At 39.8% G+C, this 14608-nt stretch overlaps 1 protein-coding gene across 1 annotated transcript in view; it reads right to left on the reverse strand.

Moving 5' to 3' along the window:
- The window catches only part of EFNB2 (ephrin B2), a 46078-nt gene that overhangs the window by 21507 nt on the left and 9963 nt on the right, over positions 1 to 14608 (reverse strand). Inside the window, exon 2 of the mRNA XM_037378100.1 lies at positions 1672 to 1955. Within this exon, the coding sequence (XP_037233997.1) occupies positions 1672 to 1955 (284 nt within the window). The remainder of the gene's footprint in view (positions 1 to 1671; positions 1956 to 14608) is intronic.

The following is a 14608-nucleotide window of genomic DNA, read 5'->3' on the forward strand; positions in this document are numbered from 1 at the left end:
CTTAAAATCCAAAAAATGTTATTTTGTATCTCCCATAACGGTTATTTATTATTTTCTGTATTTAATGTTTAATACAGAGAATTCTTAGATATTTCCTGTGACATACAACTTGTTTTATACACAGTGTGTACCGCTATGGATATAACTGGGAAGTACGCATTAACTTATATTAAATGTATTTCCATGTCCATTCTAAAAGTACTTGCTCAGGGCACCTGTAAAATTACCAGTATTTTTAACTAAAAAAAAATGAAGAAACATTTAGAGTGGCAGACATTACATAAAATAGTTATCAGCCTTCCTATTTTCAAGGAGGTGGCAGAAATGTGTTTGGGGACAAATTTTTTAGAAGGGCCTGCTGTGATAGGACAAAGGATAATGGTTTTAAACTAAAAGCCAGCAGATTTAGACTAGATACTAGGAAGAAATGTTTTACAGTGACTGGTGAAACACTGAACAGGTTTGCCCAGAGAGGTGGTAGATGCCCCCACCCCTGGAAACATTCAAGGTCCAAGTTGGATGGGGCTCTGAGCAACCTGATCAAGTTGAAGATGATCCTGCTCACGGCAAGGGGGTGGACTAGATGACCTTTAACGGTCCCTTTCAACCCAAACTACTCTACGATGATTCTATCGTTCTATGAAATAAGACACACCAGTATGTTACTTCCTTTAACTGCAGAAAAGCCCACGCACAGAATTTGTCCATCTCCTACTAACTGATGATCCTTGTTCAAGACTTCAGAAGTTCCCATGGGGCTAAATGAGATCTGCAGGCCATAATATTACAATGATAAAACCTAAACTAATGTAAATTGTTGTTGTACTGCTGAGATGTCTGCTTATGCTAACTCCTGATTCACATAATTAACTTCACATGTCATAAGTAATTTGAATCACTAAACATAGCAGTTACCTCCAGACTTGCTTTCAGCCATAAGTCCCTGATCAGACTAAAACTCACACAAAGTTTATATTGTTGGACACAGGCCTGTGTCATGCACATTCTTTTTACAAGTCCAGGACCATGAAAAAGGAGGAAATTCAAGATCATGCTAGTCCAGGTTTTGCCCAAGAACCCTGCTAGCTACTGTATGGACACAGTAGGTATGTATTGTGGCTAGGCATGCTGAACTAGAGCCTACCAATAACCCTTGTGGGCAAATTACACTGTCAAAGTTGGCACCAAAGTGGCCAAAAGGTGTTTCCTGCGAGAATCCCTGGACTACTTGGAGCAATGGCCAGCCGTCTCACGTAGGATGCCTCAGCTCAGAATGGCCAGGCCACTCTACTCCTACTCCTGGCGTAAGAGCACCCGAAGGCAAGGCCAATATCATGGCACATCACCAGCTATGAGCAGGAAACATCATGGTTCAGCTGCATGCAACTTTCAATGAGAATACAGACCACTAAACAGTGAACAGGAGGAGAAGCCCTTTACAGGCACAGAAGTACAATCTAACTTGGTTTACACAAACCAAGGAAAAAAAGAGACAGACACCCCATAGAAGCCACGAATAATGCTGAAAACATGCTGGCAAGAAAATATCTTCAGAGGAAACAATACAAACCTATTCACATTCTTCTTAGCTTGCCGATCATGTACAAGACAACATACAAAAGAACAAACAATTATATTTAAAAGAATGAACAACTGAAATTTTGAACTTACATATGACGTAATAATCTTTGTTCTTCTGAAATTCCAGGCCCCAGAGATTAGGACTGAACTCTTGAAACTTGATGGTAAACTTAACGTCTTGATCTGGCTTGGCACAGTTGAGTAGAGGTGTATTGTCCTTTTTAATAGCACAGCTATCTGCTTGGTCTTTATCAACCATGTAGACCTTATAATATTCATACTGGCCAACAGTTTTAGAGTCCACCTTTGGGCATATAATATCCAGTTTGTCTCCTATTTGTGGATATAGTACCAATCCTTGTCCAGGAAGGAATCTAAAATGGGAGGGGGGGTGGGTGGGGTGGGGGTGGGAAGGGAAGAAGAAAAAAGAGACAGAGGGGAAAAAAAAAAGGGAAAATGTGAGACACTTGATAAAATCTCACCCAGAAAAGCAGCAACTGCAGTGGACAGAAAGAAACAAATGCATAGTTTCAAAAAACAAAATAACAGACAGAGCAAACCCGATCTTAATAGTTTGGGCCTGGCTCGATTTAATATCAACAAGAAATATCAACAAGATGTTTATTTACATCTGGAAATTACAGATGGATTGAGTCTTACAGTCCTTATCCCAGTTTTGGGAACTCTAGTATATTTTACGTCTCTCTGGCAGGCACTACTGTTTCTTCCACATTTGGCCATTTACAGCAGCGAGTATGTCTGGCGGGCTACAATCCTGTTTTGCTGCTTTGGTAACATTTCTACTATTCTTGCACATATTTTGCTTATTTTGGACATGGGAGAATGACAAGAATAATCCTTCAAAGCCCCTGATCAACCACGTGGAAAAGGAAACAACTTAGACTTCAAGAGTTAACAACATACTGTAAATGCTGATTGATATTACAAGACAAAGGAACATCTGTCACTCACCAGGATGATGCTTATAGACCTGGAGTGAAGAGAGATCTACCTGACCCAAGGATCACACATGCTTCTGATACAACACTTTTCCAAGACAGTGCAACTGCTACACTATGATTTCTCCTCTTCATAAACTCCACCACTGCTGTCATTATTTTAGCTCTTTTTTTAATTTCTTGAGCTGCAAGTGAAACACGGGTATGCTTTTGCCTTAGCGTAGATGAAGACTTCTTACACAAACCGGCTGCGAGCTTAAACCTTTGGGGTTAGCCTCAATATTGTATCTTTCCTACTCGTACTAATTAAACAGCCAAACTTCACCACTTCTTCACAAAGAAAAATATAAATAATTACTTATAGTATTGATTCATCCACAAAATGAGGAGCCTTGTTCTCACAAGGACAAAAGCCACAGCAGGTTTGTTTGTTTCTTTCTCCATGATATATTTGCTCCAATTAAGGCCAAGAAGTGCGTGTTTTAGAACTACAGCCAACACAACATCCTCGAATGCACAGACCTGAAAGACTGACTTTCTTTACTCTTTCTCCTGCCTGCCAGCCTTTTCCAAAGGTCTTCCTTAATGGAGAATCGGCCTGAAAAACTGACTGAAACAATTGCTGCCTAATGAACACCCTTCTCCAAGTGCTCGCATTTAAACAGCACTCGTAGTAAATCCAGCTTATTCACAGGCAGCCTTCCTGGAAACTGTAGAGCATTAAGACTCAAGCAGAACAAAGTTGCAGGCGTCCTCCAGCCCCCAGCTTGGCTGAAGGAGCCCACCAACATGTAGTACTGCTGCAGGAGAACTTACTAAGTTAGAGAAAAGAATGATGCGACACCCCAAATTTCAGATCCATCATTTACAACTGCTTTTTCCCACACAATGCAAGTTTATGATCTGTGCTAATTAAGCAGGAATATTTTCACTCACAAAGCCTGTGTAAGAATTATATTTGTTGTGAAGCAGCACGTAGCAGGACAAAGACATGTAATTACAGATTTAGGGAGAAAGAACAATGAAATGTTATGGCAAGAAAAGCGACTGTTGATGTATAAATCACTGCACTCTTTTGTGTCATGCAGTGCAATTTCCAGACTACAGAAATTAAGCTTGGCCACAGCTGTCCAAATTGAGATGCACTGGAGATGGGGCGAAGCTGCACCTCCTCCTCCAGTTTTCGGACATGCCACAGGAATGCAGTGACCACCTCCCAAAAGCCGAAATGGCAAAACAAATGGAAAGGTGGAAATGCATCCTCCTCGGCATCACTGGCCTGGTGAGGCGTGACTGAGGGAGAAGCCAGCTCCGCAAGGGCGCCAAGAGAATGGAGGGGAGGAAGAGACCCAGCAAATGTTCCCAGGGAGCAGCATGGATCCTGACTCAAACTCTCCTCGGGGATTGACTTTGACCAGGCAAAAGCAAATGGAGTTTCTGAGCTAACCTCCATTACCTGTGACTGACTTTACCACCTCGTCTCACCACAGCCCCATTTCACTTTGCTTCTGTGCAGCAGTGTTGTACGAGAAAGATGAAAATTACTTGTATTCCCCCATCTGCAAGCCAGGACAAAGGCTGGTCACTCTGTGACACCATGGCTGCAAATACTTGTTCTTGCTAGTAATTCTTCTTCACATAATGGGAATATGTAATATGAAACACATGAGATTTCAGAGGACCGGATCTTTGTTTTTAAATTAATTGATTTACATTCCCATGCATAACAAATATGAAATTAGTAAGGTTAGAAACATGCACCTGTCTGTCATTACCAGTAATATGACCTAAAAGCTGCCCTGAAAAACAAAACCCCCTGATTCTCATTGTAGCTTCTGTATATATATATATATGGATGTAATGAAGCAGCAGCAGTATACATTCTCCATGCAAACTCCAAGTACAAACAAGTTGAGTTCAGAGATGGCATGCCAGGCAACCCTCAGGAACAGCTACTGGAAAGAAAGCACACTTGTGTGCCTTGGTTAAGTAGCCAGGAATTGTCCCATAAAAGGTAGAGGACAGAACCACCCCCCAACAGACAGCTAAAACTATGTTTTACAAGAGCTTTAAACCAATGCACTCGTTAAGACTTTATGGCAGAGGAATATTCTTGCTATGGCTCTAATGTCTGTACAGTTTTAGAACTAAACTCGGTAAATCTCCTTCCACTTGAGTTTCTGAACTTGTAAGATCTAATGCTGATGGGATTAGTAAAGAAAAAAGGCTGAAAATGAAAGGATTAATCCGAGAACTTGATTGTATTGAAATTTTTTCCACAGTTTGCAGTTTTGATCATGACCTTTGCGAGAAAGATATTTTTCCAATTTACTTTCCTTATTTTCTTACAACAATAAAGCCCAAATATGGATGAAGAGAATAAGAAAGTTTCCCCTCATGCATTTCAGTTTGACCACAAAACTTACAGCGGCTGATGAGTAGCAGGCATGATTATTATCCCTACATTTGGGTAATACTTTTGCTACTGTGTTTTCATAAAGACTTTAAATAAATCATTTGCCGGGTACTAAGCATTTTCTGAAGCTATTTACTAAGTGTCAGGAGAATTAAGGCTACTGTTTTATGATCCTATTTTTCAAAAACTTGTATCTAAAAAAAAGAAAAGGACAATGCACATTCAGCCTTGATAGAGGTTAACAAAAACTTCAGGATTAATCCTGAATCTTTCTTCCTGCAAGTGCTGATGTAGCCTTAAGCATTCTGGGGTAGCATCCACACTTACGAAACGTTTGCAGGATGGAATCTGTAAAACAAGTTGATGAACTGGCTTTAGAAGTCTGATCAGAATGTGCCTTCAACTAACTAAAAAACTTCCCCCGCCCTGAACAGAAATATAATAAAAGATGGAGCAAGAGGTTTTCAGAATCCTGTGACTGATTCCAAGGAAGCTGCGTTACTCCAATAGCTGGCTGGGACAGTGACATGCTCTTCTTGAGCAGCCAGGATAGCGACAGCACTGGAACCACTGCTTTCTATAAAAACCCAACTTTCTAACTTTCTGCTTTCCATCTCTATATGTTCTTTAGTGGGAAACCTACATACCACTACAGGTCCCTGTACCCCGTACAGAAAATTAGGAGAAAAGCTGAGCAAATTTTCCCATACATTTCTGCCAGCAGTCAGATATAGTGAGATTAGAGCATTCAAAGTATCTTGCTCACAATTAATAATCCTATTGCTCACTGTGAGAAAGCACATAAAAGTATATTAAGTACAGTAAAAGCTGTATGATGAAATTCATGCACTTTCTGTCTGGCACTTTTGGATACAGATGGCATTTTTACTGTCACCCCAAAACTGGTGTACTGTGGCAACACTTGACATCTGTGCAAACCCATGGATGTGAATCCCTCCCACATGGCCAACTAGTCATGCAGCTTATCAAATAACAGCAACATGCAGAGTTCCCAAACCTTTTTAAAAGTATTGTATTAGACCAAAAAGTCACGTGACACGTGAACAGAAAATAGGAACAGAATATTCCATTCCTCATTCCCACCAATGTTAGAATAATTTTCTGTATCACACTTATTTTAAGGCCAAATAATTCCTGGCACTAATGTACTAATGTAGGCCAAAGTCCTAGAGAAGTTAAACTTGGATTTTGAAATTTTACAAAAAATAAAATTCGTATTATGCAGTTTCCAACTAACTTCTTAAGAATCTACTTCCTGTTTAAAGAAACTTAGCAAATTCAACCTTATTGAATTATAAAGTTTTCCTTAATGATAACCATTCAAACCTGCCTAATTTCATTATATTAAATTCTCAAAAAAACCCAACTTTACCTGTCAGCACTTTTGCACTGAGAATATTTTACTATTCCTTACCAGTCACGTCTGAAATTGTAAAATTATCTACAGATAAAATTCTTAGCGAAATACATTCTTACTTTGTTAATCAGTATTGACTGATGTAACAATCTGTTGTCACGCTCTTCCCAACTTGCAAAACTATATACATATACACACATACTATAAATATATATATGCACACTTAGCTTTAACTATATCCTAGTAATTATTAAATAAATGCTATTTTAGAAAGCGTGTTAGTACTTGTGGCAAGTCTTGTATATTTAACCGGGGAAACAGTGCCAAATTTCTCTGCTTTAATACCTTACCTGAACTAATTGGTGTAGGCAGTTAGCTTTAAATTAATGTAACAAAAATAACCCTAAAAATGCAAACAATCAAGAATGCTTCTTAAAATGCAGCCTGAAACCTTCTGTTGGGGAATCCTACCCACTTAACTTTATGAAGTTTAACTACCAGCCTGACTATAAAGTTATTCATTGAAAAGTTTTATTAAGGAAATGTCATGAATACTAATAACACAGTATGTTAGTCCGTTACTTGTACAAGTGCAAACTGAAACAGAATACAGAATAGCATTCCATGTACAAGCCCTTACTGTTTAGAAGAAACTGTTATTAAAAAGTACACATATTCATCATCTGGCTTTTGAAACAACATTCGTATTTTGAAAATCATTTTGTCTACAGGAGAAGTGATTAAGCAAGGCAAAAGTCCTACCAGCTTGATGCAAAGCACAAAAGTTCCAGGAAAAGGTCTTAGTGATTTCAGTGAAGTAGCAGTGGGCTGTTCACAGCCTGCTGAATGAGATGAAAACCAGTTTACTGATTCCTTTGAACTGAGTAAAATCCCAAAACATAGACCACAGACTTCTGTAAGAGTCCTGTGTGCCACACAGTTTTCACATTAGTTTCTGTCATAACCATCATCATATAAAAACCATGTGGAGATAAGGGATACACCCAGCTGTAAACCTGAAATGATTTTTTTGCAGAACCAGTGATATTACAGGACTGATCTCACTCAAGTTTAAATAGATTAAGTGAATGTGAATTCAGTCAGAAGAGGATCAGTAACTGCCATGGAATGGACAGAAAAACAAGCTTCATCAAAAAAGATTGATGTGGAGTCGCTGTCTCAAAATGGGTACAGAATTTGGTTAAAAAGAAAGGCACTACTCTTACATGACGTCTGTGCAAGAAAAATTACCACAGTGTGACACAGCAAGATGACAAGACTGGCTTTATACACAGACTAGCAAATGAAACTTTCAAAACGAAAGTAGTATAGCATTTCATATTATTAAAATTCTTTTAAGTGAGTTTTGGAACCTCTTTTTCTTTGCCAGTGGAGGATTATTAAATCATTTTAATACTATAACAATTTTCTACAGAACATGCTAAATAGGGTTGGTTTTGAATTTAAATAAAATTTAAGTTTAATCTGCTGACCTTATTTATATGTAACATTTTTCCACGCAGTTAATTAAACCATTCATGTAAGCAATGGTTACTGGCATTAACAGGACTTGTAGGGTAGAAACTAAATGGAATTCAAACAAATAAATAAACAAATACATTCATGCTCATCCCTTAATGGTAAGTACCACATTATACACAGCCAAATTATAAAACACCGTAACACAAGTTTCTAAAGCTTCACTCTTGTATTTCTCACCTCCATTGGAAGGAAAGAACCTCTTTTTGGGGCTCAGGCTCCCCTGCAATAAAAAGTGCAGCAAGCCCATAAATTCTTTGAAACAGTGCCTGAAACTGTAGCTAATCTCCATCCTGGAGTTTGTGGTACCTCCTTGTCCTCCTCCTTCCTCACCGCCAAAGGAGCCCACCTTCTTTCAGACTACCTGGTGGAAATGCTTGCAGTGCGCTGAAAAGAGGAATGGTCAAGGGTTTATTTTGTTTTAATCACCACCCTGGACACAAAATGGTAGTGATGCCACCATTTTGTGTGTCTCAAGTAGCCATGCAAATGGATGCCACCATTCTTGGTGCCTTTTCCTGGACCTGCTCTTACTGGAATTGTTACTTCCATTAACTTCAGTAGGGCATGACAATGCAATACATTTATAACTGAAATCTTCATAACCTACACAAGAATATTCTGCAGCACGATTATGGATTCTCAAAATTTTAAGGGGACAGAGAATGAGGAGCATGTATGAAATTTTAGCTGTTTCATTTATCATATCATCTCACTACCTTTGGCAAAATACAAGAGGAAATCATTTAAAATATAACACAGGATTTCTAATAGGCGTAAAATAAGGATGGGTTCAGAATGCATACACGCTATCCCAAAGAAAACATTTTTTTTGCATGGACCTGCAGGATTTGACAGTCAAATCACATCACAGTCCTAAAGGCACGGAGTTTCCACTGCATATAGAGCCACCCACAGACACCATCCCTCTTAAAATACACCAGAAAATGCCCTGACTAGTCTCCTAGAAAGATGTGTCACGAGTTTCCTTCACCAAGTAACTCGCATGACTATTGCTGTTGCAGAAGCACAGACACCCACTTCCTCACTCCCTTCAGCTTATGATGGGTCACAAGTCTAAAAGGTGCCTTGCACTCTAGAGAGCACAAAACCTGCAGCTAAGATATATTTGGCAAGAACCATACCCCTTTTGCCTTTGATGTATGTGGAAGGTCACTTGCAACCCAGCACCAAACACATCTTATTGGAGACACTATCTAAAAGAAAATCTGGTTCCTTGAAAGCTGCGGTGTATGAGATTATGGATGTGATCTCATTTCACGGAAAAAGTAAATAAGCCAAAGGAGGTGCCACACTCTCCTTTGGGGCTACCCCAGCCCTGGGCTCTGGCAGAGGTAGCTGACTGCAACTCCCATCCAGAGGAAGGGTGGCATCTTGGGGTGACCACAGACTTGGGGGGTGCTGGCAGCCCCCTTTCCCAGCCCGGCGAGCAGCGGCAGTGCCCCACTTTCAGCCCCCCAGCGCGCAGCTGCCAGAAGAGTTTTGCTGTAAAACAGTGTATCTGTTTCAACTGGACGCCATTTCCACCTGCCAGAGACAGTTTAGTTTTGCTGGAAAGCTGCCCTTCCCCTCGCTGCTTGACTCTCACTCACAGAACAAAGCAAAAATACACACTTGCATAACTAAAACCTCCAGACCAAACTGTGCTTTACCCTTCCGTCCCCAACGTAAATCCAGGGTGCAAAAATGAACGTGCGGTTTTCCTCCCATAAAAGGGAAGGACAATTTCCTCTGCCTTAAAAACACCCTCTCAGAGAAAACACCGATATATTTTTTTCCTCTACAATGGTAAACAAGATCTGGGTTTTTTGCACAAGAACGTGCAGCCTGGCTTAGAATATTTACCACACAGGTGGAGCTTGAAATGCTGAAAATGTGTACAATTTGATTTTTTACTAAAGCTGGCAAAGAATTTTTTTTTAAATAACAGATTTTATATTCAGTTTTCATGCGTGACATACATAAAGCATTATTAATAGCAATTAACTTTTTTGTATTATTGTGCTAGAAAGCAATTACTGTTCTGCTAGAAGTACTTAAAGCACTAGAGAATTCTGATCCATTTACTAAATCAATTCTGGTAACCACAAAAGAACCACTAATGTGCTTTAGGACAGGCTTCGCACTAAAGAGAAAAAAAAAAAAAAAAGAAGATGGAGATGACCAATGTTCTATTTTAAAGTGTATTATATTAACATTTCATCAGCATTTACAGAAATATGAACCCTCACAACAGTGCTGGACTTACTCAGCTTCAGCAAACAGGGACTCACTCCTCAAATCATTGCTTACTCTCGTGCATAAGCATGGGAACACACACAGGCACATTCTCCTTTTTACTGCATTTCAGCAGAAACATGCTTTCTATATTGAGTTTAAAAACTGCAAGTGGCTGCAGTGGAGAGTAGCAGCCAATCTGTATAAACGGTTTATACTGAAGAATTTCTCAAAGGGAAAACACTCAGTAGGTGCATTGTAATTAGTTGCTCTTTCTAGTTACCTCTTGACAAATGATGCATGCGGGTCTGGATGAGAGCCCAACTCTTGACCCATGCCACCACTACACACTTTAGCACTTCAGGCAGAAACCCCTAGCCTCAGCATTCTTTTCATTTTGTTTTTTCAGAAACACAGTGCTGGTAATGCACAACATGAGAATCAGACATGATTAGCAAAGTTGGAATTCTTTCAGAAGTGCTTCGTATAGCTGCGTCCTAAATATATCCGAGGAAAGCTTCCTGCCTTCAATACCTTCCAAATATGTAGCATGTTTTGGGATTGGGTTAAAGGACAGAACATGGAAATACTCACAGCAAACACTGATCCCACAATGCTTAACAATATGCTTTGGTGACATTTGTAAGCCTTTCAAACAGAAGATATTAATGTGATTGTTATTTTAAATACAGAGGATTATAAGCCTACTGAGAAACGCAACTTTTGCCACAAGAAATACCTTTAAAAAATAAACATTTTTTTGGATAGCACTTTACTGCCCCCTTTTGCACTTTAACATTAGAACAGGTTTCAACATGAACATACCTCTGAGAAACATCGTGCTGTGAAGATACGGGGTAACACGACAGGGCTTCATGTTTACACACTAGCAGACTATCAGGCACTGTTTTGGGGACATCTTCCACTTGCCTACACTGTAAACAACTGAAACATCTAGCTTCATTGTCCCTAATCTTTCATGGAAGAGACCAGTAATGGATGGCAAATTACCATCTTCCATTTTAATCTGCATGTATATGGGCAACTGGGAAAGAATGGGATATTGCTGGTTAACACTAGTTGTCTCTAGAGATTTTCTAAAGCAAAGATCATGTGCAACTTGAATTTAGTTTTATTCATCAGGAAGAAAAGAATGACAAAGGGCTTCCCAGTCTGAGGCCACTCATGTGTTAGCAATCCCTTAACTGAAAGGATGGGTGTATCCTTCAGAAGAAAACTTAACAAACTGGCAGGCAAGGATATTTTCTTGAAAGGTGAAGACAAGAAGCCTAGACATTCAAATACCCTGCAAGCCTACAGGCACAAACCCGTTCTGCAACTCCACACTGCAATTACAGTCGGTACAGAATCCATGTATGTCTGTGTGTGTCCACATATATCTACAAAAGGTAATAAATCTATAGTCTAGTGGCCAGTTATTTACAAAATACTAATTCATTATGACAGAGCCAGAGGGGGACCCGTCCTGCCCCAGCCCTCAGCTTCCATTTGACAAAGTCCATGTGCTGCTGTGTACACTTATATTTAAACTTAATCCATTTTCCTCTGTCATCCTACAATTACAACACAAGTCACAATAATATTAAATTTCACTGCCTACAGCGTTGCACAATTGAACCATTACTGTAATGAAAACTGACGCCCTTTGATAGTAACACTGGTGTTTTCTCTCATTTGCTAGCCATGAAATACAGGAAGAGACCAATGTTGTTTTAATTAAAGAATTGTTGTTCAAAATATGCTACTGGGAATATTAAAGTAGTTCTTTGCTCTCACAGCAAAGATAATCTGGTATTTATATGGTTTGGATTTTTTTTAAAAAAAAGAAAAATAAAAAAAATCTGTGCCATGAATCCAGCGTAACACAAAACCAATGCCCTACTTGACTTGTGCTCACGGAGGCAGGGTGTGCCAAACCCAAGAAAGATGGCGCTTTATTGAAAAGATGCAGAGCATGGAACAGAAAGTCAAACCAAACCATGTGTGCTTCTTACCCAAGTCACTAAAGTCTTTGCTTTTAGAAAGCTAACAGAGAGCAGCTGGCATTTGCCAAAGAACTACTTTTCAAAAAGGGCACTGTAAATCACAAGAAATAAACAATAAAACCAGATTGTTCTATTGCTGTGCTACACTCAGCTCTTCTCCACCATTCCCATTACAAAAAAAAAAAAATGTGTCTTATGTCAGCTGCAATAGAAGGATACCAACCAAAGTTTGCAGTCTTCCTTCTCTTAACTACAATTTGTTCACACCTGTATGGTCTTGTTCCAAGACATGCTCCCAGCAAAGTCTATAAAAGAGGGCGGAGACTGTCTTGTTACTTGATGAGACATTAATAATCAGCGATTGTATCTCAAATTCAAAGAAAAAATTCCAGCTGCTTTGCAGTTGTTAGAAAATATATTATTGCATACCATTTGCCTGCATAAGTAAACACTGGAAGTAGAACAAAAGTTGTTAACTCACAACTTTCAGGAAAAGTTATGCCAAATCAGTAACAGCATTGTATGACAGACCAAAACCTATTTTGGCAAATCAATGTTATGCAAAGATTTCCAGAATCCAGTTACAACTCTCTATCACTCCTATGCCACATCCTTTTTCTCTTTATATTGGAAAATACAGTTTTCAGGGGAAAGAAAATGACCTTGAGTAAAAATCCAAATGGGAGATCTAACATGAGCCTGCATTTGTGTCTCACAGTAAACCCAAGATTCAGCCACTCGCAAGTGCAGAGATCCTACATTCTTACCTTAAATACCAACTTTTCCAAAGTTTGACTGACTTGCAGAAGTAGAGTAGAACTGGGTTGGCCACTGCCACCTCCAAAGCAGAAGTAATACCAGATCTACCAAGAACCATCTTTTGTCCTGCTGCAGGTCTAAACCTCTCAAATTAAGCTAAACTGGCATTGTAGCAGTTTAAAAAGTGCTTTAAGGGTCCAGAAGTGCATTCAACGTGACAACAGACATCCCTGCCCTGGGTGGAAGACTCCATCAGGGCTTCAGCAGACAGCTAGGGACAGCATGAGCTCCACCCAGTCAGTTTTAACCTGCTGCTCTGTACCTGCAAGACACTGGCATTTCGTTCTGCCTCTACCAGATGGATGCTCAGCCTGTGCACCCACTGCAAGCTGCAAACTGTGTTATCCTTCAGGGGGGTGATCGGGACTCTTGGGAGCAGCCAGGTCACTCTCGGCAGTCAGTCGTCAGTGGAAATGTGCTGCTGGTATTACACTGAACTGCAAGCAAAAGCACAGAAAACTGTTCCAGCAGAGCTACCAATGCAGCCAGACCTCCAGGAGCAAAGCTGATGGACCCACTGGAGCTGTCCCAGCCAGCACATAGCACATACCCCTGGTGGGGCTACAGAGACTACTGGCAAGATATGTGGAAACTAAGACTCTTTGCAAATGCAGACAGGACTGTAGGTTCTGACATAATTTTCTGATATTAAAAAGAAATAATAATAATCATGAAGCTTCAGAGCTCTGTATTTGTCCAACCCCAAAAAACCTTTTCACTCTGGCCTTGATTCAATACCGCTCATGCTTAAATCTGTCCCGCTTCAGCAAAAATATTCAGCATTCAGCACATGCTCAACACGAGCTTTTCTGAATAAGGACAGTTTCCTGAGTCAGGCCCTAGGCGCACAGTGCAGTCTTGCTTGCCTTGGTGTCACACACCAATCCACAGAATGTAAAAGACTATGTAAGCAGTAAATTTATGAAGATTTGGGTTTTGTTTTTCTTCAAAAAGTGCCTGAAAACTGTCTGATAGAAGGAACAATGATTACCACTAAAAATCATCTCTTCTAAAATATTTATCAGGCATACTAATAACCTTGCCTGCCAATGTGACTTTCCCTGTTCAGCTATTCTACATAGCTTGGAAAAAGAAACCCCCAAAAAACCCTAAAGGTCAGGTGTTGTGCAGTGATTAAGTTAGACGGCTTCTGAACTAAACTGAACTTAATTAAACATTAAGAAAGCAACTGAAGTGTGGACAGCAAATGCTATGGGACTGCAAACCCTCAAAAGGAGTCAAGATATTCCCAACTCCAAATTTACACTTTTACCCAGTCAGGTATAGAAACCAACTGGTGCTCAGGCAGTAGGTAAGCAGATGGTGAGCACCAGCAAAAATGAAAATGTGAAACAATGCACCACTCGAAGAGTCAGAAGTGCAGTTTTGTGTGCTTTCACTAGTGCTCGCATAGGTTCCTTAAACAAACTGCTTCAAACTTGCAGAACATCAAAAGCCAGATGGGTCTTCCTGAATGAATCCACAGGCAAGGAGCCAGGATTCCCGTTCGCTGCAGAAATAGGCCTGGACTTGATTTCAGTCTTCTTAGCTCTGACAGGCTGGAGTCTGGCAGAACTCCCAATCCAAAATAAAATAGCATTCAATTGCAACTGGGCTTTAACTAACAGTAACAATAATAATAACAATACATTTTAAATCCCTCTTATTAGCT

This window comes from Falco rusticolus, chromosome 2 (genome assembly GCF_015220075.1).
Source record: "Falco rusticolus isolate bFalRus1 chromosome 2, bFalRus1.pri, whole genome shotgun sequence".
Taxonomy (NCBI): domain Eukaryota; kingdom Metazoa; phylum Chordata; class Aves; order Falconiformes; family Falconidae; genus Falco; species Falco rusticolus.